Source organism: Eretmochelys imbricata, chromosome 13 (assembly GCF_965152235.1).
Source record: "Eretmochelys imbricata isolate rEreImb1 chromosome 13, rEreImb1.hap1, whole genome shotgun sequence".
NCBI lineage: Eukaryota > Metazoa > Chordata > Testudines > Cheloniidae > Eretmochelys > Eretmochelys imbricata.
Genome location: NC_135584.1, coordinates 10,226,541 through 10,252,057, shown reverse-complemented (window position 1 = coordinate 10,252,057; position 25,517 = coordinate 10,226,541). Strand labels below are relative to the sequence as shown.

General features: G+C 44.0%; 1 protein-coding gene across 1 annotated transcript in view; it reads left to right on the top strand.

Annotated features, from left to right (window-relative positions):
- Positions 1 to 646: 646 nt before the first annotated feature.
- CDH26 (cadherin 26) overlaps positions 647 to 25,517 on the top strand; it is a 29,571-nt gene continuing 4,700 nt past the window's right edge. Inside the window, exons 1-12 of the mRNA XM_077832491.1 lie at positions 647 to 769; positions 7,045 to 7,122; positions 7,762 to 7,884; positions 9,201 to 9,362; positions 11,566 to 11,713; positions 13,683 to 13,849; positions 14,023 to 14,151; positions 18,046 to 18,231; positions 18,418 to 18,686; positions 19,564 to 19,706; positions 21,148 to 21,381; positions 22,054 to 22,269. Of these exons, the coding sequence (XP_077688617.1) occupies positions 647 to 769; positions 7,045 to 7,122; positions 7,762 to 7,884; positions 9,201 to 9,362; positions 11,566 to 11,713; positions 13,683 to 13,849; positions 14,023 to 14,151; positions 18,046 to 18,231; positions 18,418 to 18,686; positions 19,564 to 19,706; positions 21,148 to 21,381; positions 22,054 to 22,269 (1,978 nt within the window). The remainder of the gene's footprint in view (positions 770 to 7,044; positions 7,123 to 7,761; positions 7,885 to 9,200; positions 9,363 to 11,565; positions 11,714 to 13,682; positions 13,850 to 14,022; positions 14,152 to 18,045; positions 18,232 to 18,417; positions 18,687 to 19,563; positions 19,707 to 21,147; positions 21,382 to 22,053; positions 22,270 to 25,517) is intronic.

Below are 25,517 nucleotides of genomic sequence, written 5' to 3'. Positions count from 1 at the left end.
TTGAAGTGTTCTCCGACTGGTTTATGAATGTTATAATTCTTGACATCTGATTTGTGTCCATTTAAGTGTCGGTGTAACCCCCATTTATTTTCTAATTTCATGGTGTAATTACAGCTGCTGTTTCTACTTGCTCTGAGTTGATATGGAAACTTTCCCAGACAAGGTGTCAGTATAGAGCCTTGAGTGACTGCAAAGTAGTAATTGTTATTTCATCACACTAGAGTGAGTGCAGGAAGTTAAAAGCCATGTCTGGTAGCTGTTTTGATGCTGGTGTAGAAGGCTTCATTAAGGGCAGACATTCCTGCATATACACACATCTCTCTCTCCCCCCATTAATTAGGGCAGACATTCCTGCATGTACACATACCCCCCACAGTTAGAAGCTCCTAGCCAATCCATATTGAGTTCTGTTGGGGTACAAAACTGGTGAACAGTTTGAGCACCAGACAGATCCAGTCCAGCTCTGCAGGGAGAAGATAGAGCTGCCAAGGGTAACCCAGACCGAATCTGTGGGTTGGATGTCAGTGCAACTAGAGCCCTGCTTGGATACACAATTGATATCCTTGGGTGCAGATAGCCATGGATATAAAGCAGATATCTGCAGAGCTGCAGGGTTCTAGCGACAACGAGAGAGACCAGCAGGGCCATGGCCAGCGACCAGGCCAGGAACCATAGCAGTGAAAGCAGAAGTATGTTGGGCTGCCACTTGCAGAAGCCAGTACCCAGCTCGGTCAGCTCCTCCAGTGTGCCTGTCCCTTTTAAAATTACTGTGAGTGAATGTCTATTTGCATTGTAATGGATTTTCCAGAAGAGCAATTTGCTAAACAGTATTTAAGGTTCAAATCCTCATCTTTGAAGTCAAGGAAGCCCTGTTGCATAGCCATGCAGGATCTGGGCTTGATTCTCTAGAGGGGGCAAGGTTTTTCCCTTTTTCTTCCCCTTGTAAGATTTTGTGAGAAACGATTGAATAGCTGTGTTACCTGAATATTTAAGAAATGGAGAGCTCTGCCAAATAACAGGACACAGCACTGGTGCTTACTGCAGAGCAAACTGATTGTTAAAGATGGCTCCTGCTGAGGATGGGATCTGGAAGTGCTTCTCACAGCTTATCAGAAAATGTTTGGCAAATCTGTGGTGTGAAATCTATTAAATGCCACCCTACTCTGCGAGAGTGTCTGGAGTGGGTGGTAGTGAGGAATAATAATACAGATATATTCAGCAAACAGAGCAGAATTTCTAAGTCTTCTCTCAGAAGGAGCAGATACAGTAAGTCTGAGGGAAATGTTTACAGAGAAGGAAAGGCAGAAATTAAAGACCTGAGTCAGTTAGGGCTTGGCTACACTTGCAAGTGAGAGTACGTTAAATCAGCTCCAGGAGCCATAACTCCTGAGGTGTCCACACTGGCAAGGCACTTAGAACGCCTGGATTCTGCAGCTGGAGCGCTCCTGGTAATCCACCTCCATGAGAAACAGAATGCTGTATATCTGCAAGTGTAGCCATAGCCTGAGTCTGTGTTGTAGAGTGAAAGGAAGGGTGTGGCTGGAACGATTATGGCTTTACCAGGCACAGATTGAGTTAAGGCCATATTCTGTTCCTGCTTGCTGAGCACCTGAAGCCAGCACTTCTCAGGATTTGGTCCTGTTGAAACGGCAGAGAATGACTTGCCTGCGACATACACTGGAAGAGAGAGACAAATCAGCATGGTACGAAGTGGCTGTAGCTAAAAATAATGGGATGAAATGAAGAGGAGGGTAACCAGGGGAGCACATAGCTGAGCTGAACTTTACAAGATTGTGGAATAACTTCCCATGGAAAATGGTGAAAGCCCCATCCAGTTGGCCATATTGTTCAATCAGTTAATGAACAGCAATTGATATTAATAATGCATAGCACAATCCCGCTAGCCCTGGGAGACACTTAAAATTAGCATGTGAAGCATTAGAATGTATACATTGGGGACCAATCCGGCATTCTCCCCGGGGGATAGACTAGATGACCTGATAACATGCCATGAAAGGGGGAACAATATTTCTCTGACAGGCAGTTCACACCTTTGTATGGTGTTTAAGAGTGTGGACCGTGGAGTAATTTGGTTAATTTCAGTTGCAATAAAGCAGACCTTTGTGCGGATTGTGCTTAATGCCCTTTATAATAAAAACTTGGTCTTCCATGGAAAAGCTTGTTTGTGTTTGCAGATAACTAGTTCTACAGATTCCAGAGTAGCAGCCGTGTTAGTCTGTATTCGCAAAAAGAAAAGGAGTACTTGTGGCACCTTAGAGACTAACAAATTTATTTGAGCATAAGCTTTTGTGAGCTACAGCTCACTTCATCGGATGCATAATATACTATTCTAAATAATGTACTTTCATATACTATTCTGATGTTCCCCTCTGGTGTTATCTGGACTGGTGATCTGCTAGGTCACTCCAATCCTTGACATTGGGAGCCAGCCTTACCCTGCTCTGCTGTGAGAACCCGCATTCCTGGGCTGTTCACACACAGCCTCTGGCACGTAAGCTGCTCCCAGCTACTTGCAACTGAATGACACTAGCCAATATCTCTGGTCCCAGACACAACCCTAGGAACCTCCGTCTTGCAGTGTCCAGTTATGCCAGCTGGACGCTGCAAGCTTATATGAGTTCATCAATTTAACAAAGAAATTGATACCTACCAGGCTTGTTATCCCAAGGGGAGCCTCTGACATGCTTTAAACCAAACACACTGCTTCAGGTAGAACAAACAAACGAATGTATTAACTATAAAGATTATAAGTCAAAGCATACCAAGTCAGATTTGGTCAAAAGAAATGAAGGGTTCTGTTATTTGTTCAGATGCAGAACTCTGCCGGCTACCAACTGGGACAGTTTCCTTAATCCCTGCCCCTCCTGCCCCTGCGCCTGAGGGCATGTTGCCTTCTGCTGGAAAGGAGCTAGTCTCAGCCCCTCCCATACTTGAACAGGTGCCACAAGGAAAATAGCAGAACACCACTGGCCATCACTTACAACCTCCAGCTAAAACCTCTCCAGCACATTATCAACGATCTACAACCTATCCTGGAAAACTAGCCCTCACTCTCCCAGACCTTTGGAGACAGGCCAGTCCTCGCTTACAAACAGCCCCCCAACCTGAAGCAAATACTCACCAGAAACTACCCACCACACCACAGAAACACTAACCTAGGAACCAATCCCTGTAGCAAACCTCATTGCCTACTTTATCCCCATATCTACTCTAGCGACACCATCTGAGGACCCAACCACATCAGCCACACCATCAGAGGCTCATTCACCTGCACATCTACTAATGTTATATATGCCATCATGTGCCAGCAATGCCCCTCTTCCATGTGCATTGGCCAAACCGGACAGTCCCTACGAAAAAGAATAAATACACACAAATCGGACATCAGGAATGGTAACATACAAAAGCCAGTGGGAGAACACTTCAATCTTCCTGGACATTCTATAACAGATTTGAAAGTAGCTATACTTGAACAAAAAAACCTTCAGAAACAGACTTCAAAGAGAAACAGCAGAACTAAAATTCATTTGCAAATTTAACACCATTAATTTGGGCTTGAATAGGGATTGGGAGTGGCTGGCTCATTACACAAGCAGCTTTGCCTCTCCTGGAATTGACACCTCCTCATCTATTGTTGGGAGTGGACTACATCCATCCTGATCAAATTGGCCCTGTCAACACCGGTTCTCCACTTGTGAGGTAACTCCTTTCTCTTCATGTGTCAGTATATTTATGACTGCGTCTGTAATTTTCACTCCATGCATCTGAAGAAGTGGGGTTTGTACCCACAAAAGCCTATGCTCAAATAATCTGTTAGTCTGTATCCACAAAAACAACAAGGAGTCCGGTGGCACCTTAAAGACTAACATGGCTACCCCCTGATACTTGCTTCCCTGTGTTACAGAGTCACAGGAATCCTCACTCACCTCAGTGGTTTCTGAGATCCCCTGCCCCTTCTCTGGGCTCTCCTCTGGGACACATTTCTTTATGCTCCCTAGAGCGGGGTTAATCTCTGGTTCAGCTGCAACCTGCTGGCAGCTAACAACCTGGACAGTTCTCTCCCTGGCAGGCATAACACCCCCATCCCTTCCTGATGTGGTGTTGCCTCCAGTTGCAGTGCAGAAGTTGGTCTCAACCACCCTCCCAGCTGGAAGCACACTGCTTCCCTGTGTTATAGAGTCCTAGGAATCCTCACCCACCCAAGGTTTCTGAGATTCCTTGCCCCTTCTCTGGGCTCTCCCCTGGGACACATTTCTCTCTCTCCTTTTCTTCCATAGCCCTTCTGTGTGCAGCCTCTTCTTCTTTGAGCCTCATTTCTGCCTGCCACATTTGAAACTCGCGTGCCTTTGCCGTCTCTTCTGCCTCTAGTCTGGCCAGCTCTAGTTTTGTAGCAGCCTCACTGGTAGCCATTTTTCTGCTTTCTTGTGCTTATTTCCTTCACCGGAAATAAACAGAAAATAATAAAACTGTGACCTCCTCCTGACTGTTCTTAGCCACTGCACTTAAGACTCACTTAAAATCACAAATATCAGTGCTTAAAGCATGAACTTCACTTGGAGTAACAAGCCATACATACACCCTGCTTGCTGAGCCACTGTGACTTCCCCTCTGGTGTCATCTGGATGGGTGATCTGCTAGGTCATTCCAATCCTTGACTCTGGGAGCCAGCCTTACCCTGCTCTGCTGTGAGAACCCGCATTCCTGGGCTGTTCACACACAGCCTCTGGCATGTAAGCTGCTCCCAGCTACTTGCAACCGAATGACACTAGCCAATATCTCTAGACCCAGACACAACCCTAGGAACCTCAGTCTTGAAGTGTCCAGTTATGCCAGCTGGACGCTGCAAGCTTATATGAGTTCATCAGTTTAACAAAGAAATTGATACCTACCAGGCTTGTTATCCTATGGGGAGCCTCTGACATGCTTCAAACCAAATGCACGGCTTCAGGTAGAATAAACAAACAAATTTATTAACTATAAAGATAGATTTTAAGTGATTATAAGTCAAAGCATAACAAGTCAGATTTGATCAAATGAAATACAAGCAAAACGCATTCTGAGCTGATCTTAACCCTTTCAATGCCCTTACAAACTTAGATGCTTCTCACCACAGGCTGGCTGGTTGCTCTTCAGTCAGGCTGTCCCCTTTGATCAGCACTTCAGTCGTTTGATGTGATGTCTGTAGATGTAGGTGGAAGAGACAGAGAGAGCATGGCAAATGTCTCTCCCATTTATCATGTCCTTTCTTCTCTCTTGGCTTTGCCCCCCCGCTCCCTTCAGAGTCAGGTGAGCATTACCTCATCGCAGTTCCAAACTGACCAAAGGAAGGGAGGTGACTCTCTCGAGAATCTAAGGGCTTGTCTACACCATTGTAGCTTTTGGCGTCAAGGCAGTGTTGACACAGCCTTGTAGCTAAAAGTCAGCATGGGTAAATGCTCTTTGTTGGTACTTCGTCGGCACTTTTGCCAACAAAATATTTCCAGCCCTGCGAGCTGTGTTAGCTTTGTTAGCAGGAGAGAGCTCCTGCCAACAAAGCTGCATTCACACGGTCACCTGTGTCAGCAAAACTTTTGTCTTTCGCAGGGAGGGCTTTTTTTAAGTACCTGTGAAAGACAAAAGTTTTGTCAATAACTTTGCAGTGTAGACATACCCTAACAGATTCTTTTGTTGCTGTCTAGGCCAGCATTTTTTGTTCCTGTGAGGCTGGGCTGGGTTTGCCCCATACCTGCCCAGATAAGATGTGAACTGCCTCTCTGCTCTTGGAGAGTTTTTGTCTGGGCTTGTTTTGAGCCATAAGGATACATTTTCAGCCTCATAACTATATACATGAAATTATAACCCATAACATAACTATAACATCACTGTAACGACAATGCTCAGTACATCTTGAGGCTTCTGAAGACACCCAACATGACACTTTGCATTGGATACCACTCAGTCATTTTACAAGAATGAACATGGGGGTGCTGGGCGTTCCCCCGAGGTACAGAGTGTCACAACTCTAGAGACAGAAAGCTCTCAAAAGGATGGGCTTTCTTTTCTGGTCATAAACTGCACTCACAACACTTAATCCACAATTACATTGTAGTTGCAAATCAAGTAGTTTAGTGGCCTTGACTGCCTCTGCAAATAATTTTGCAGGCACAGAATTAAAAATTCCAGTTTTGTGGGTACAGATTACATCTGGAAAATGGAGCCTAAGTCTCAGCTTTGTTGAAAACATACCCCCACTTGTGAGCTCAACATTGAAAATGCCACAGCTGTGAAACTTGTTTTGTGGAACTGCTTTCCTTTAAATTGCAAAGGAGCCCAAGGGAGTTAGAAAGCTATTGAAATTCCAGGGGAGTTGGGGTCATGACTCCCTTAGTCTCCATTGAAAATCTCAACTGCAGACCAAATAGAGTGGGATTTTCAAAATTGTTCAGGGCTGGTGTGGTTCTTCTCCCAACAATACTGACATCAGTGGGAAGAGAGTTGAACCACCCCTGAGTGCTTTTGAAAATCCCACCTAATAAGTCCTTGTTTTAGGACCTAACACTTTAAGCCATAAAAGTCAACAAGCTCACTCTTTAAGCAAAGAAATAATTGACCACTTGCTTGCGTAAGAGTACCCTGTCCTATGGCAATTATCCTTTTAGGTTAAGTACTGGTATATTGTAGGACTGCGTATCAAAATATTAGTATTTCCTAGTCTTCATTTGGATTTGAAAAAAAACACACATTTATGGGGTCAGGTGTGAAGCAACATTACTACAAGAAGATAAACAAATTTATGATACTAGCAACTTTTAGTAAGCTCTGGAGAGTAAAGAAACAGAATCCACTATAAATCAAACTCTGTTTTATACTTCACAATTTGGGAAATGCTTGATCAGAACTCCTCTTAGAGTCAGATGTCTTTTGGTTCCTTTTTCTGTCTGAAAAGGCAATGTACTTTCTGTTGGGTAAGTACAATATTACATAAGTCTCACAGACATTTTATAATTAGCCATCTTCCTAATTAAAACCATTTTGTTTTATAAGGTTACTGCTGCTGGCAACACCTCTCATGAAAAGGACAGTGTCAGTCTAATAAAGACCATCCACAAGACAAGCAGCAAGGTTTGTTAATCTACTAATTTACTTAATAAATAATGTATTTACAATTGGGAGTAGAGTGTAAATTTTTAGGATTTGCAATGCTAGTCTTGGGCTTGCAAGAAATCAACATGATGTGAAAAGACAGGGAAGAATTAGTTGCATTATTAAAAGGCCAGGTCACACTCTTTGGTGAACTCTTTATGCTTGAGAAGTTGAAGGGAAGAATGGCCTATTTGCAAAAGTTTTCCATCAGGTACCTGCCCCCTTTGTATCTAAGTGCCGAATTTGTTCTTATGGCTGCGCCTGTTAGTATGCAGTGATGCAAGTAGAAATCATTTCTTGCCAATACTGCACTTATGGGAGGGACACAAAGGGGCGCACATGACCTCCCCACGTGAGCCTCTATGTGACTCCTCCCAGCCTGGGGCCCCCACCCTCTCTCTGTCCCCTCTGACACCCCCCTTACCTGTCTAAAATTTTACAACTGCATCTGTTAAACAGTTCTGTTGAAAACTTTAATGATTTTAAAATATTAGGTTTATACTCCGACTTCTTACATTTATAAAATAGTTTAATCATAAAAACAAAATCTGCAATTCACAATCTATTGAGAGAGTCATCTCCCACTTTTGTGACCTGAATACATTGTTATACCAACAGGGGCTGGATCTTTATCCATCAGACAATCTTCGTCCTCTACGGCGTACAAAAAGGAGATGGATTATAACCACCTTTGAACTTGAAGAGGAGGACAAAGAACCATTCCCCAAACTTGTTGGAGAGGTAAAACAAAAGCTCTTAGCAAGGATATTCCTACTTTCCTCTATAGAATACATTCCATTGGAGATTGGGGCCTCCAATGTAATGGAGTGGAGAGGCTGCCACTCTTCCACTGTGGAGCATGATTGGTCCTCATTCGAGAGACTGGTACCTTCCTTCCACACCACATAAGATAGAAACATAAGAATTGCCACAGCAGGTTGGACGAGTGGTCCATCTAGGCCAGTATTCCTTCCCTGACAGTGATCATCCCCAGCTGCTTCAGAGGAAGAGAAGAAACCCATGGACAACTCAGGAAAAAGTATCCATAGGAGTTGTTTCTTATAACTTATGAGTTAGCGTTAGGTACATTAGAGTTTACATGGAGGAGAAAGTCCAATAGAAAACTAAAGTCTTTGTCTGTTCCTTATTTGATTAACATTTTGGTCTTTTTTAAAAAAAATTGTTTCTAATTCATGATAGGACATTGCCTCTCATTCCATGGCTACTTAGTCTCCTTAATAGCCTTTTGAAGGGATTTTGTCAAAGACTCTTTGAACGTCCAACTGGTTCTCCTTTATCTGCTTTTTTTTTTCTTTCTGGACACACTAAAAGAATTGTGGTAGAGAGGTTTGATATTCCTTTACAGAAGCAGTGCTGGTTTGTCCCTGTTGTATCATGTTCATCTAGGCATTTTTTATAGTATTCATCTATTTTTAATTGTATTTTCAACAAGAGTACTTGATAATGAAGTAAGGTTCACTAGTCTGTAATTCTCAGGTTCTCAGAGTGATCGTATCTTAAAGATAGGCATAACTTTTTGCTGTCCTCAGTATCTGCTTTTACAGTTGCTGCTTTTGATGAGTGATAATAGATTTTTGGTAACAGCTCATACCCTTTGTTCTTCAGTTCCTTCAGAACACTTGCGTCCAAGTTAACTGGGTCTGGGGATTTGTTGTTCTTTAATTTATGAGTTTGTCCTTGCTCTTAATATATTAGGGTCCAATCCAACTGGCTTTCTATTAATTTCAATAGGATTTGGATCAAACCCTTAATTACAAAGACTCCATAATTACTTTGAAGATCTCCCACTTCTGGTAAAAATTGCTTCTTTTCAAAAATTGGCATCACTATTTGAATTAACATAGTAGCTAGAAACATCCAATGATATTTACTCTCCCAGAGTGTAGAGTCATATAACCATGACTACAGAAATGTACCAGATCAATATGTTGTCCTGAACTTTTAGCAGTGTTTCTTTAAAACCTTTGAATCCTGGTGCTGAAACTTAATCCTTATGATACAGTTAGCATTTCACTAATACTCCATTTCTTTTATAGCTGTTCAACAATGTGTCTCATAATATGTCCATACGATATTTAATCAGTGGACCTGGTGTAAATGAATCTCCTGAGGTTGGGTTGTTTTCTATAGGAGACGATGCCAAAGGACATGTGTACGTACATCGTACCATTGACAGAGAGAACACCCCCTATTTTAAGGTAAATAGAATTTAGAAGAACACTTAAGCATATGGCAACTCTAAATTACTCTCCTAGTGCTAAATGTTTCATGTGAAGGCAAAAATCCAGGAGTAAATTCAAGTCTGTATTCGTCTGTTACTTTCTAGCTTAACTCTTATGATAATAAATATCATAAGAGTTACCATAAATATGTCAATAAATATCTGCATGGCCAATGATCTCCATAAAATTGCTTAAATTATCTAAACATTGATCAGTGTCATTGTCTAGCCTTTGTGTCATGCTTGAAGTTCTGCAAACCCAGAATTTTACTCCTTGCATAGCTACAGTGACATTGCTATGAAGCAGCATAAGCAGTTCTAAGGAAGCATGGCTGAACAAACATCCTGAAGTCTAAGGTTCTTGTTGTACACCTCATGATAAATTGCAATTCTAGCAGCAAAGTATGAGTTGTAAAACCATAAACTATTGGCCTGTAGCACAATCCTATTGCACTGTTACTGTTTCTGGAAGCAAATTTTTGCTGATGTATAAAGGAAGTCAGTGATGAGCTGCCAAAATCTTAACAACCGGTTCCCTCTTCACCCCTCAAGGGGCTCGTGGCTCAACCCCGCCCCCTGGGACTCCTGCCCCATCCAACCCCCCGAGTTCCTTGACGCCCCCCATCCCGGGACCCCTGCCCCATCTACCCCCCCTCTTGTCCCCTGACTGCCCCCAGAACTGGGCAGGAGGGTCTCGTGGGCCACCGTAGTGGGTGCCCACCCTGCCCCTAAGATCCAGGGACCTGCCGGGGGCGAGGTGGGGAGTCCCAGGAAGCATCCGTCAGGTACCTCTGGCTCCTAGGGGTGGGGTAGCATAGCTGGGGGGGAGCAGGGGGAGCAGCTGCTCCCCCGACTGATCACATCAAAAGTGGCACCTTAGGCACTGACTCTGTGGGTGCTCTGGGGCTGGAGCACCCACGGGGAAAATCTGGTGGGTGCAGAGCCCCCACTGGCAGCTCTCTGCCCCATGCCTGGCCCCTGCTAACCTCTGCTCCGCCTTCTCCACCTCCCCTGAACGCGCCGCCCTGCTCTGCTTCTTCACTCCCCCGGCTTCCTGCAAAAAAGCTGTTCGCGTGGGAAGCCGGGGAGGGCTGAGATGCCAGTGTTGCGCTCAGGTCCAGGGTGGCAGAGGTGAGCTGGGGCGGGGAGCGGTTCCCCTGTGTGCCCCCCCTTTCCTGGTTACCTGCTGCAGTGCAGGCGGCCCTCCTCGCACCCCCCGCCCCAGCTCACCTCTGCTCTGCCTCCGCCTCCCTGGGCCTGAGCGTGAAGCCGCCACTTGCTTCTCAGCCCTCCCAGGCTTCCCGCGCGAACAGCTGATTCGCGGGAAGCTGTGGGGGTGGAGAAGCGGGGCAGCGCTTTCAGGGGAGCAGGCGGAGGTGAGCTGGGGCCGGGCGTGGGGTGGGGAGCTGCTGGTGGGTGCTCTGCACCCAACAAATTTTCTCCATGGGTGCTCCAGCCCTGGACCACCCACAGAGTCGGTGCCTAAGGTGCCACTTTTGGCCGGTTGTTAAATTTAGAAGCCCTTTTAGAACTGGTTGTCCCGGGCTTCTAAATTTAACAACCAGTTCCAGGGAACTGGTGCAAACCGGCTCCAGCTCACCACTGAAGGAAGTATTGATACTGGTCAACAGAAAATTCCTTCTCCACTTGTATGCAGATGTCAGAGCTCAGTGTTTAGGTACCATAACCAAAGGATGGCCTCTGTATGCAGGGAGGCTAGGCATTGTGAACCACCCTCCAGATGTAGAGTTGGGCCCTCTTCTACCACATGAGTTATTGTCTGGAGTGCTGCCCCACAAGCACAGTGTGGAGAGGAACCCAGGCCAAGCTGGTGCATAGTTGTAGCAACTCTGAATGGGCCAGAAAGAAGCCTGCCAAGCCTGGTCCACAATCTACACCATTTCTAACATTCATAAACCAGTTGGAGAACACTTCAATCTCTCTGGTCACTCAATGTCTGATCTCAAAGTGACTATCCTTCAACAAAAAAACTTCGAAAACAGACTCCAATGAGAGACTGCTGAATTGGAATTAAATTTGCAAATTGGATACAATTAACTTAGGCTTGAATAGAGACTGGGAATGGTTGATTCATTATAAAAAGCAACCTATTTCCCCTTGTTTATTCCTGTGCAATTCTGATGGCTAACTTTGTTTCTGTATTGATATCCATTACTCAGATACGTTTTGATGTTGCACATAGAGTGACTGGGAAGATAGTGGACAGATCTTTAATTTTCATTATTAAGATTAAAGACATTAATGATAATGCACCCAAGTTTCCCAAGGAGGAATTTAACATTACTATAAAAGAAAACCACAATACAGGTAAGTGCTATCTAAAGAAGCAATTTTTAGTGGCTTGTGGGTTTTTTTCCTCATCTATAGTTTTTATTCCAATATACATTGGTTTAGGGATCGAAGGAACAATTTTCCATTTCTGTTGGAATCATAAGTAATGTACAGACAGGTCCAAATTCTGTAAGCACCTAATAACAGGTACCTACAGACTATCATTATCACATTGCCTTCAGTACCATGGTACATGCTGTTGTTTTCAGGCTTGGGCCCTATAGTAATCCCTTTGCTACTATCACCTCTGATTGCAGTATGGCAATCGGATTTAAGTCTTACCTAAAGGAAGAATTGGTCTGAAATCAGTTTCTTGTAAAGAATGCAGCAAAAAAGGGAATGCAGTTTGGGGAGTCATTTTTATCATGCAGCTTAAATGGTGTTGCAAAGCTTGAGGCTTAAAGTCAGCTATTTTCCTAGACCAGAGAAGGTTCATAATGAAAGCCCTGCATGAAGTGTCTTAGTTTCCATCTGAGAAGCTATAATGCCAAAGTTATTGTCTACATTAACTTTAAATACACAATGGTAGCACGTTATACATAAACATCAAATATCTTTAGCAAAACCTCCAGAGTCCTTGGGTCTGGTACCTTTTTATCAGTCAAAACTTGCACAAAATTGTAGAGAACTTAAAGAGATGGGAAGTAGACAGGGCCAGCTCCAACCTGGAAATAAAAATCCCAGGTCGTACACTGCTGATGTCAATGGCAAAATTCACATTGATTAGTGGGAACAGGTTTAGATCCTTTGTACATAATTCCAATATCCCTTATCTCCATATGTAACACAGTCATTTTCAGCAGTAGAGCTTTCAGTGTTCCTGGCAGGCATTTAGTGGGCTAACTTCTGCTGCAGGACTTGGAAGCTGATAGGGCCCTTCTCCTTACAGGAGGTGCTGAGCATGTTGGAGGATTGGACCCTTTCATCCTTACAGATAAGAACATAAAAGCTGCCATACTGGGTGATATGATGGTCCATCTTGCCCAGTATCATTTCTCTGATAGTGGCCTGTACCAGAGCTTCAGGGGCAATGAAGAGAACAGGATAATTATGGAGTGATCCATCCTGTCTTTCATTCTTGGATTTGGGTAGTCAGAAATTTAAGGTCATCTTGAGTATGGGGTTACATCTCTGACCATCTTGCCAAATAGCCATTGACGGACATATCCTCCATGAACTTATGCAGTTCTTTTTGAACCATGTTATACTCTTGGCTATCAGAACATCCCATGGCAATGAGTTCCACTGGTTAGTTGTGCATTATGTGAAGAAGTACTTCCTCTTGTTTGCATTAAATCTGCTGCTTATTAACTTTATCAGGTGACCCCTGGTTTTTGTGTTGTTTGAAAGGATAAATAACACTTCTCTATTCACTCCTTCCACGCCATTTCTGATTTTATAGATCTCTATCATCCTCCCTCAGTCATCTCTTTTCAAAGCTAAGCAGCCCTAATATTTGTAGTTTTTTCCTTGCATGGAAGCCATCTCTGAACCTTTTCCAGTTCCACTAATGAACCAGATGATAAACAAAAAACGGAATGGGGTGTGCTTGGAAAGAACAGTGATGTGAACACACAGTGTGAGGCTGGCTATCAGCACTGCTAGGTTAGAAACTAGTGAATGTTTTGTAAAGAAATACAGAAATTCAATAAATATCTTTATAGTATAGATCTCTCCTTCAAATTTGTGTCCCTAAATGAGCTAGAGTAATTATAACAGCGGGAGAGGAGGCAGGAGCTGCAGAGGGAGAGAAACATAAGTGGCAAACCTCAGTCCAAATGTGGAGAGAATTTGTGGAGGCACAGAGGAGTCTAGTGGATATGCAAAAGGCCTGGGGTTATGAGGGGAGAGGGGAAGTAGTAGAGAGGGATAAAGGTCATTAGGTCCAAGCACATCCCTGTCAGTAGTGAGCTCGTGTAATAAATGCTTCAATTCGTCATCCTAGATGAGCCAGTTTTCCAAGTGACAGCCCTTGACAAAGATGAAGAAGACACGGCTAATTCTCGGGTGACCTATTCCCTTACTACACAGACACCCAATCTGAAAGAGCCCAGATTTAACATCGATCCTACCAGTGGTTTGATAGTGATTTCAGGATGCTTGGATTATCAGGTGAAGTACATAATATGATATATACTTGCCATGTGTAAATTTAGGTTCATATAGGAATCTGTGGAGTAGGGAGAGATTCACAAGTATAAATAGTTTAAAGGATCAATTTTGTAGCAATGACCAGACACTTTTTCCTAACCTATATTTTGGAAGTTAATTAACTTGTTTTTCAGACTGCCAGCTCTTTCAAACTTCTGATCAAAGCCAGAGACCATGGTACCCCACAAATGTCATCTCCTGCAACAGTTAACATTGCCATTGAAGATACAAACAACCACCTGCCTGTATTTACCAAGGAAAATGTAAGGAAAAAGGGCAGCTACTTTACTGAACCATTCCAAGATGAAGAAATTTCAATCCTGCCAGGTGCCGAATACGCTTAATGGCAAATTAAGAGTGCTTGGCACCTTGCAAGATCAAGCTGAAGTATATATGGATGTGGGTTATTAACACAACAGCACTAAGATTTGGGGGTTGTGATGGATACTCAGCTGAACATGAGTTCCTAGTGCGACACTGTGGCCAAAAAAGCTAATGACATGCATAAACAGGGGAATCTCGAGTTGGAGTAGAGAGATTATTTTGCCTCTATATTTGGTAATGTGTTACTGCTGCTGGAATACTGTATCCAGTTCTGGTGCCCACAGTTCAAAAAGGATGTTGATAGATTGGAGTGGGTTCAGAGAAGAGCCATGACTATGATTAAAAGCTTAGAAAACCAGCCTTTAGTGATAGACTTAAGGAGCTCAATCTATTTGGCTTATCAAAGAGAAGGTTAAGGGGTGATTTGATTACATTCTATAAGTATCTATCTGAGGTAACACGTATATAATAATGGAGTCTTTAGTCTAGCAGAGAAAGGGATGATACGGCTGGAAGTTAAAGCTAGATAAATGCAGACTGGAAATAAGGCATACATTTTTATTGATGAGAGTAACTAAGCATTGGAACAATTCACACCATTACTGACAATTTTTAAATCAAGATCAGATGTTTTTCTAAAAGATCTGCTCTAGGAATTATTTTGGGCCTGTTATATAGGAGGTCAGATTAGATGATCAGAATGGTCCCTTCTGGCCTCGGCATCTATGAATGGCAATAGAAATCTCATAAGTGTTGACAGGAAGACAATTGACAGGATGTCATCAATTTCAGTGGATTCCCGTGTACTGATATTGGCTCCTCTAAAAGTTTTTGTGCCATTTCTGTAATTAGGTGCTATTAAAACAGCATTTACATGTTGTAGAAAAGTGGACTCACTGCTGTCACGCCCTCTTTTGGCTGGGCATGGCATAGCGGGCTCTCCTCATCTGGTACCCCTTACCAACAGCCTCTCCGACCCTGCAGCAGTCTGAGTCTTCTTGTGACTCAACCCTCTGGCCAGGCCACATTTAGTCCCATGCCTTCTGGGGTAACAGAAAGTCTGATAAACAACGGAGCGGCAGCCTCAAGCCAAGTCTCCGTCCCAAGTCCTAACAAAGTAGTCCTTCCACACGTGGTCTCCAGGACCTTTTCTGGGGGCCAGTGTGAAACCAAGACCCTCCTTCTTCTCTGGGTTCAAGTCTAGGGACCCTGAAGAAAGCAGCCAAGCTCCATCTACTCAGATTCCTTGCTGCTTCCCCAGGACCACTTCCAATCTTAGCCTGTCCACAGACTTTTCCCACCAGCCCCTTCCTGCGCTCACTGTGCACTTGCATGCCTCTCAGGCACCCGCTTCTTTCAGGGCTGTGGCTTGTAGGATTCTTCCCTGGAGTTCTTCACCAAATCCCAAACCAAAAGTACATTCTGACTCACTTCCATCCCTCCCAGGCTTGAACGTTAGTCCTTCACAGGTCTTCCCTGGTACTCTACTTTTCAGCTGAACACTGACACCCCAGCGCTGCCTCCCAGGAATCTTGCCTCCATTTTGAGATGCACCACACAAACTAACTCCCCTCCTGCAGCTTTTCCCAATTCTCCTCTCTCCTGACTTCTATCAAACCATTCTCAGAGAGCAGGAACTCCCAGCCTCCTCTCTCCTGGCTCTCTCTCTGAGTTTTCTCAGTCCTGACTCTTTTCCAGGTGGATCTGCTAATTGACCTACTTAGCACCCCTCTTGGTTCCAGCTCCCAGGCTCTTGTTAATCCACTCAGTGCCAGTGTGGGGTTTACATTCTCAAATGCATGTTATAGAGTCAATTAATTTTAATATAGCCAAGAACCGGAAATGTTGATTGTGAACTGCTTACATAAAACAATTCTGGTTGTGATCCATAATGCCTTGTACCCCTGGCTACTTATGAACCCTCTGTATATCCCATTGTGGTAGTTAAGTTTTGCCTAGTTGTTTCTACTGTCAGTTCAGAGGATAAAACTCTCTCTAGTACCAGCAGCAGGGTGCTCTCAGCTTGCTATGACAGTGGGGCCAATGAACCAAGCTTGCCTAAAGGAAAGTGACTGTTAAAAGGGCTATGGATTAATGAACAATTACCTTAGAATTCTGGAAAAGAGCTCAAACTTATGGCCAGAGTTAGTCTGAGGAAGATCTGATGTGTGATGAGAACCTTGTTTGTGAACTGGACGTGTTGATATGTATCTAGGCTGGTTTCTGAGTAAAGATTATTTTAGGTAGACGTAGTTCCTGGAAGACTCTGGAAGGACCATAGTGCACAGCCTAGCCTGAGGGCTTTATAAAAAACCCAGAGTGATTTTGAGGAGAGTGGGGCCAGTTTGGGTGCTTATTGTTTTGTTTCAGAATCAGGATCTTCCCTTTCCTTTGTTTTTTTTTTTTTCTTTCTTTCTGCTGAGTTATGAGTTTTACCAGGCTGATTACAACCTACTGGCATGCAGGCTCAATGTTATTTGTGTTTAACAATGCATCCTCCACTGTTGTGGATCTGGAAAGCATCAAATGCGTTCTCTGCTGGACCTGAGGCTGGGAGAGAGGCTACCTTGTCCAAGAACTAAGGAAGTCCAGAATTCTTCTCCTGAAGCAGGCTTCCTGCCCTCTAAGGGACCAGAAATTCTCTCTGCTTGAGAAGAAGCCATGACTTTAGTCTGAGCTGACAGTAATTATAGCCACCCACCTACCACCCAATCTCCAACCAGCACGCTCTTTCCATTTCCCCTCTGCTGTCTCCTCCTTTGTTGTTTGGTTTTGGGGAAAGAAATCTGAAAAGTTTATGAGTCAGCTGAGGATTTTAGGGTTCTAGTCCAGTTAATAAGAAAAGGTTAAAACTGGTTTTGTAACTTGCCTGTTCTAGTGAATGAAAGTGGGAGGCTTGACAGGGTATGTGTGGGTATTAAGAAGTTAAGGTGCAGACCAGGAGAAAAGGGTCTTATGTTGCTGCACTGGCCACAAAGTGCACAAAAGAAACATCTGACTAAGACTTAGCCATGGCAGACCTCTGCCTATGTAATTCACTCTCCCAGGATTGTTTGCTAGAGTTTGAAAGCTTCAGGGCATAGAGCAAAAATGCACCTGTTCCAGCAGGTTTCTGCGTGAGGTTTGGGCTTTGTGGGGGTAAAACATGCTGGTTAAGTTCTATGGTCCTTTGTAGCCATTGTGATTTGTTCACTCCAAATGGGTAACAGGGTTTGTATTTATGTGTGGTTTCAAATGGTATGAGAGGCACTGTGGGGTACATGGGGGTGGAGAAGCTGCAATGGTCTCTGGCAATGGATGGTGCTTTAGATAAGCTCCAGGATACAAGTGTAGATTCTACCACCCTTAGTCACATTGAGTAGGACCTTGTTTCATGAGTAGTTTAATTGATATAAGTGAGTCAGCTTGCAGAGTAAAATGCTATTTTGTGTGAGTAAGGGAGGCATCATTGAGCCCTAAACAAAAAATTAAAATTACCAGCAGAAGATACAGAATCTGATGGAAGTAACTATTATCATGGAGATATTTACACTGTGCAGAATTATGTCCCCACCCAGATCTTCAGAGATTACTCAACCTCAGGCCATATCCACAGAGCCGCTGCCATCCTGGGGAATGGGGTCCTGGAGGAAGCTGTAGGAGAGACCCTAGTTTTGCGTCTACACTAGAGCTGCACTGCCAGGGAGTAGGACCCTAAAGCTAGGCAGAGGAACAAGGCCTCTGTGAAGTGGATCTTCAGGGCTTGGAAGTGTGATGGGAACCTGGATTGATGGACTAGTTCAATGTGATGATTCCTGGTTAGACATTGCTGAGACAATCCTCTTTTTTTTCAGTATTGGCTGCAAATTGCAGAAGGCAAAGTAGGGACAGGAGTGTTAAGGCTCCAGGTGGAAGATCAAGATTCCCCAAACACACCTGCTTGGAGAGCAAAGTACAAAATAGTGAAAGGCAATGAAAAGGAACAGTTCATCATTGAGACTGATCCTGAAACAAATGAGGGCATTTTAAGTCTCATTAAGGTAATGTTACTGAAGCCATGGATTTGTTACAATATGGCATTTTGGAGCATGTACAGATTGATTGCAGTGTTAGTAGTTGGAGCTGCTTGTAATTTGGGATCAGTTACTGCTCTCACTTTTCGAGAGATGATCTTTCCACAGGAAAAGCCATAATTTCTAATGGAAGCTTCTCTTTGGGGTTTGCAGCCTGTGGACTATGAAGGTGACTCAGAGAAGAGACTTGTCATTTCTGTTGAAAACGAAGAACCTTTATCTTCGTGTCATAAAGGAAAACCGAGGAGCCCTCCTGTAGTCCCCATTAGTGCATCTGTGGCTGTGAAAGTCCTAGACACAAATGATGCTCCTGAATTTCACCCTCCCATGCTTGCTTTTCAAAAAGAAGAAGGCGTGAAGCCTGGGACAAGGCTTGGAGTATATTCTGCTGTAGATCCAGATGTGGTGCCAAATAAGATAAAGTGAGTGGAGACACTATAAATTCTGAGCTGGGGAAATTGTTAAGGAACATAAAGGAAAGAGCTTTTTAACTTTAACAAAGAAATCTCTACTTAGTGCAGCTGTTCTAAACTGTATATTGGATCACTAGACTGACTGGATACAGCCAACCCTCCAGACTTAGGGCTTGTCTACACGACCCACTGGATCGGCGGGCAGTGATCGATCCAGCGGGGGTAGATTTATCGCATCTAGTATAGATGCGATAAATTGATCACTGAGTGCTCTCCTGTCGACTCGGGTACTCCACCAGAACGAGGAGTGCAAGCGGAGTCGACGGGAGAGCGAGTGAAGACACTGCGGTAAGTAGATCTACGTACGTTGACTTCAGCTACACTATTCAAGTAGCTGAAGTTGCGTATCTTAGATCGATCGCGCACGGTAGTGTAGACAAGTCCTTAGGAAATATCTAGTTCTGCTTTTGGAAAAGTAAAAATAATGATTCAAATCATACAGTGCTTGCTTGGTCAAAACTCCCATTGACTTCCTCACAATTGAACTGGAATGGAGACTAAACTATCGTCTCACCCTTAACAGTGGTCCCTCCAGGCTCTAGGTGAGGCATATTAGCACTGGTGTGGGGAATCTTGCATTGCCACCAGCTACACTGCAAATGTTTTGGCTGATAAAAAAAATTGAGTCCCTAGTGAAGCCACCCCACCTCATCACTTTTCATCAACAAGAAACATTAAACAAACAAACAAACAAAAAAGTAAAGTCCCAGAGTGGAAATATCTGAGGCTTAAAAAGATACCAGGAGATGTAATGGAGCTTGTATTTGAGTGCCTAAGACATTTAAATAATTGTGTGGCCTTGGGTTTTTTGTCTTGTTTTGTTCAGATACAAACTAGTTCATGATCCGTCAGGGTGGGTGACTGTTGATGAGAACTCTGGCATTGTTACTGCTGTGAAAGAACTTGATCGGGAATCCTCCTATGTGAACAACAGTGTTTACCTCATCATTGTTCATGCCATAGATGATGGTGAGTTTCTGCTCAGATGGTAGCAAATGAGACAGTTTCTGAGTATGTGCTGTGAGTGTTAGCATCACTGTAGAGAGAGAAAAATAGTCCCCGTAGAGGAAGAGTGGGGATACTCAAGTCAGTTGCACAGTGATAAGGTCTTCAGTTGTTGATATGTGTCTGAAAGGGCTTGTCTACACTGGCAATTAACAACCCCAGCGTAAACAGTGCCCCAGCGCTGGGAGCTACGCCCCTCATCGAGGTGGGTTTTTTAGAGCGCTGGGAGAGCTCTCTCCCAGCGCTGCACCGCGACCACACCAGGCATGTTAAAACGCTGCCGGGGCAGGGCTTTAGTGTTGCCAGTGTAGACTAGCCCTAAGTCTGTCTTTTCAGGACTCCCTGCTTGTTTTGTATCCAGAATGCTGCTCATTTGCATATTTGTTCGGAGGATCAGATTTTCAGTGACTCCTGTCAAATTCTCCACGCACATGTGTGAAGGATAAAGGCACAACTACCATCACAATATGGCAAATAAACATTCAAAGAAAAGAAATTTCCCAACACCCTCCCGCTTAAACCCTTCCTGCTCTAAAATGAGCTCCACTCTGTCTCCTAATCAGTGCCTCAAGTGAGCACCTGGGAAAACAGGTCAGACTTGTATTGTGCCCTAAAGTTCACCAGATCCGAGCTCTAAAGGACCAAGGGAACGTGACAAGTGGAGGCCCCCCCCAGTGAGAACGGCCCGCTTCTAGCCTCGCTTAGCAGACAAGGTTGCTGTCAGCTCAGGCACCTCAGATGATTGCAACTGTGTTGGGATCTTACAGGGGGAGAGGTGGGGCATTGCAGGTCTCAATCGACACCTCTGATTTCACCCAGACACTAATCGGCTGCAGTACAGGTGATGGATTACAGGGTAGGGCAGTGCTACAATCCCTCATGTAGTGATGGGAATGCAGGCACAGAGATGGACTGACTTGTCCAAGCTCACACAAGAAATCTATGGCAGAGCAGGTGTCCTAAGTACTGCACCCTCCACCTTCCTTTTGTACTTCCTTCTGTAATCTCGTAACTGGGGCAGGAGATTGGGGGAATGAGAGAGAGGATATGTTCTTGTCCTGACTGTGACCTTGCTGTGTGCCTTTGGAAATGCATCTAACTCCTTGGTATCTCCCCTAAGAAGAAGAGAGGAAGATGATATGTATCTACTTGACAGAAGTATCAAGGGTTAATTGATTATTCCTGGCGAATTGATTATTACTAATAAAGCATATTCTCAGGTCAAAGACACACTATGAAATGACTGACCATGAATCTGAGTGGAGGATCAGTACAGAAAATCCTAATGTCCTTACATCTTGCTAATGTATTTACTTATACAGGGACTAATAGGAAATGAATTGGGCGGGGGAATCGTGTCAGACTCTTGCCAATATCTTGGCCAAGCTCTGTGTTCTCCACCTAGGCGTCCCGCCGAAGACGGGCACTGGCACCATTCTGCTCTATCTGTCTGACACCAATGACCGCAAGCCAACATTAGTTACACGTTCCTTGGAAGTTTGTGACAAAGCAAGACTGACTCCTCTCATCGTAAAGGCGGAGGATAACGACTCCCATCCGTTTTCTGGTCCTTTTACATTTAAACTCGCTGATGACTCAAAAAATATAAAGCAAAACTGGAGATTAGGAAAGAGTTTTGGTAAGTTCTTCCTCCAACACACCCTGTGAAACCCCTGCTCACTTCGTCAGCCTGTCACCATTTAACACAGGCATAGTCATATTTACCATCTGTTATTTATTCTCACTTCAGTGTTTTCAGTTCTGCACTCCTGCCTCGGAATAGATTCAGAGTAAGTCCACTCTCACTTCAGTGGAGTCACTGGAGTAAACTGAGGTCAGAATCTGTCTTTTAATACAATTGTCCATGATTATAGGCTCAATAGGATTTTGTACCATTCAACTTCCTGCTTTGAGGCCTCTAAAATCTCACATATGGCAAGAAACAGTTTTCTGCTGGGATCATTGACACCGTCACTGTGGAGCTGAGAGCATTACACATATTGGAAAGTGGTCTCCTATTTTACTGGACAGCGTTATCAGGTACAGGCAGGCACTAAAGTGCTGGCACATGCAGTTATCCTCTTTGTGCTCGCTGTCTGGGTAGCGGTGTGTGCAAATTAAACACCAAATAGTGAACCTGACCTCACTGACATTCTGTCCCTTTGTGCTTCCAATCAATTTCCCCACTCAGTTTGTGTAATTCAGAAGGGCTCAAAATGGAAAAAAGCCACTCCTCCATCAACACTGTGCTTTCAGGCTGTTTATTGCTTTTTTACGTAAGGCTCAGGAGTTCTTGCCTTTCTTCTTTTAGGTGACTCAGTTGAACTTTTAATGTTGAGAAGCCTCCCACGTGGCAAGTATTTGGTGCCTCTCCTAATTCTGGACAGGCAGGGATTCTCTATGAAGCAGAATCTGTCTGTGAGGCTCTGCCATTGCCCAGATGGACGTGTATGTGAAGAACCGAACTCCGTGTCAGTGAGTCTTGGCGCCATTGCTGTGATTTTGGCAGCTCTCCTGTTATTTCTAGGCAAGATACCTCCTAAAATTTACCCCTCACTTACTCATCACCTGGGTATAAGATCTCATGGGAGCTGCAACCTATTAATATGTGGCATATTGCACCTGCCTTTAAAAGAAACAAGTGGCAGTAAAATGGCCATTTGACTCTCTCAACATGTGTGAGTGCTGTAGTGGTGGAACTAAATAACTGCTCTTTTGTGTCACCACTATTCAGTGGTCTTATTACATTCTGGAGCCACCTTCGCCTTGCAGTGGGAACCATAGCTGTGCTCGTGTAACGACCACTGCGGTCTTCATCTCCAGCAACCAAGAGAACAGTCTGCTAAATGATTTGGCAGAAATGCCATGATGTGCAGCACAATGGCAGATGATATCCAGTGCTGACAAATGAAGGGTAATGGACGTTGGAAGGGGTTATTTAAATGACTCATATGCACGGTGGGGGGGGCACTCTAAATTAACTGTAGCGTCTTAGGAAAAGGACCTGGGCTTTATTGTGGAGAGCTCAATGGAAACCTGGGTCAGCATGCAGGCATGATCGGAAAAGCAAACAATATTCGGCTGTATGAAGAGTTGGTTAGAGAGTAACACAGTCAGTTCTACAATGGCATCACACAGGGAGCTTGGACACTTTCATCTGGAATAGTGCGTTCATCTCAAAAGTATAATGAAAACAGAAAGGGTCCAGAGATGAGCAGTGGAAATGAACAGTCCTGGAAAGTCTTCCATCTGAGGAGAGAGTGAAAAGCTCAGGGCTGCGTATTTTAGAGAGGAGATGAGATGAAGGTGGAGTGTGAAATGTATGTCACATGCTCCTGCTGACTCTTTCTCATATTAGTATGAGGGGACATCCAACGAAATGGAAAGGCAGGACACTTGAAATGGATAAAAGGGAATTCTCTCTTTTACAGCATGTAGTTAACCTCTGGAACTCACTGCCACTGATGTCGTTGAGGCCAAGAAGAGTTCTGTAGGGAGAGTGAAAGTTTCAGTAGAATATAGGCACCTATAAGGATAGTGAGAAGATTCCTGGATGAAGTTAAAATGTATAAGGATAAAACTTTTGGCATTAGCCAAGCCCTAACTAATTGGGAATAGATATGCAGTGTTGTTGTAGCCCTGTCAGTCCCAGGATATTAGAGAGAAAACACGGATGAGGTAATATCTCTTGTTGGGCCAACTTCTGTTGGTGAAAAAGCCGAACTTTTGACCTTACACAGAACTTTTGTTGCGGTCTAGGAAACATACGGAATGTCACAGCTAAGTACAAGGTGGAACAGATTGTTTAGCCTAAGTTAACACAGATTTCAAGGGACCTCCCATCACAGGGGGAAAGGAAAAGTGGGGGAAACTGGGAGTGGGGTAGGTTTTGTTGGTGGGTTAGAGATTGTTTTAATAAACCATACATCCAGTGTCTCTGTTCAATCCATGATTTTTAGTGTCTAGCAAAGTTATGAATTAAAGCTCCCGGGCTTGTCTTTAGATGGTGTTGTGCAGGTTTTCTTCGCAGATGAGGACTGAGAAGTCAGGTATAGCGTGATCACTTTGTGAAAGTAACCCCTTTTTTTTGGGCATAAGCTTTCGTGGGCTAAAACCCACTTCATCGGATGAAGTGGGTTTTAGCCCACGAAAGCTTATGCCCAAATTTTGTTAGTCTCTAAGGTGCCACAAGTACCCTTCATTTTTTTTTGCTGACACAGACTAACACGGCTACCACTCTGAAATTTGTGAAAAGTGTTATTACTGAGCATTTTAGTGCACTGAATGAGGTATACGACATATTATGATATCAGTAGAGGTAGGGGTTGATTATTGCAGCAGCGGAGATATGTCTGTGGGTTTTGCATCTGTTCTGACAGGGTCTGGTGCAGCTGTGAGTTGGTGTGTCCTAGTCTGTGGGGATCTTTCTTCTGATGATGAGCTTGGAGAGGCTGGGGGATTGTTTGAAGGCCAGAAGAGGGCTTTCAGGAAAGATTTAATTCAGGATGGGGTCCTACTGAGTATGGGTTGTAGTTATTTGATGCCTCTAATGGGTTCCAGTATGGGTGGTAGGTGACAGGAAGGGTTGTGCGGTCAGAGGGTGTTTTATTTCTGTATTGAAGCAGGTTCTTTCTGGGCGGGTTCAAGGATGTGATCCTCCTCTCTGGTGGAGTGTTCTTGTTTGGTGAAGGCAGTTTTCAGTGCGTTAAGGTGTATATCCTGGACTTTCTCCTTGGAGCATATTCTGTAGTATCTGAGTGCCTGGCTGTAGATAACAGCTTTCTTGGTGTATTTGAGGTATCTGTGGATTTCTTGTACATAGTTGTCTGTAGGGTTCCATTGCTGAAACTGACTCTGGTGTCCAGGAAGTTGATGCTAGTGCGGGAGTGTTGCAAAGAAAGTATAATGGACAGATGCTGGCTGTTGAAGTTGTGGTGGAAATCTATGAGCAAGTTTAAGTCATCTATACAGAGGATGAAAATATTATAGACATATCTTAGGTTTATCAGTGGTTTTCTGATGCATTTGTCCAGAAACTCTTCTTCAAGTGGCCCATGAAGAGGATGGCATATTGGGGAGCCATCCTAGTACCCACGGCTGTTCCCATGGTTTGGGTAAAACATTTGTTGTTGAATGTAAAGTTGCTATGGGTCAGGATGAAATGGATGAGTTTGGCGATGGGTTCAGGTTGGAGATCTGAGTGTTGTCCAGTGGCAGCGATGCTGTCATTGTGGGGGATGTTGGTGTACAAGGAAGTGACATCCATGGTGGCAAAAATGGGGTCCTGAGGGAAATTGTTAATGTTGTGGAGTTTGTGGGTTGGTTGTGTCCTGGAGGAAGTCTTTTTGTGTGGTGACTTGGTTTGAAGATGGTTTCTAGGAGTCTCAATATTCCTTCACTGAGAGTACTGTTGCCAGATATGATGGGTCGGCCTGGGTTCCCTTGTCTGTGTACCTTGGGAAGCATGCAGAAGGTCCCAGTGGTGGGTTCTCTGGGGATGGGTTTGTAGAGTTTCTCTTGAAGTTGTTTGGGAAAAGGATTTGATGATATCCGTAAATTTCTGGGTAAACTGTGGTGTGGGGTCTTCTTTGAGTTCTTCATAGTAGGTGCTGTTGGAGAGTTGATTAGACAGAAATTTCCCATAGCGGCAGGTTACTCCACAATTGCCTGTTGTGGGGTTTCTTGCACCTTCCTTTGAAACATCTGGAGCTGACCATTGTCAGTGACAGGATGTTGAGCTAGCTGGACCCCTGGTCTAGTCCAGTCTGATGTTTT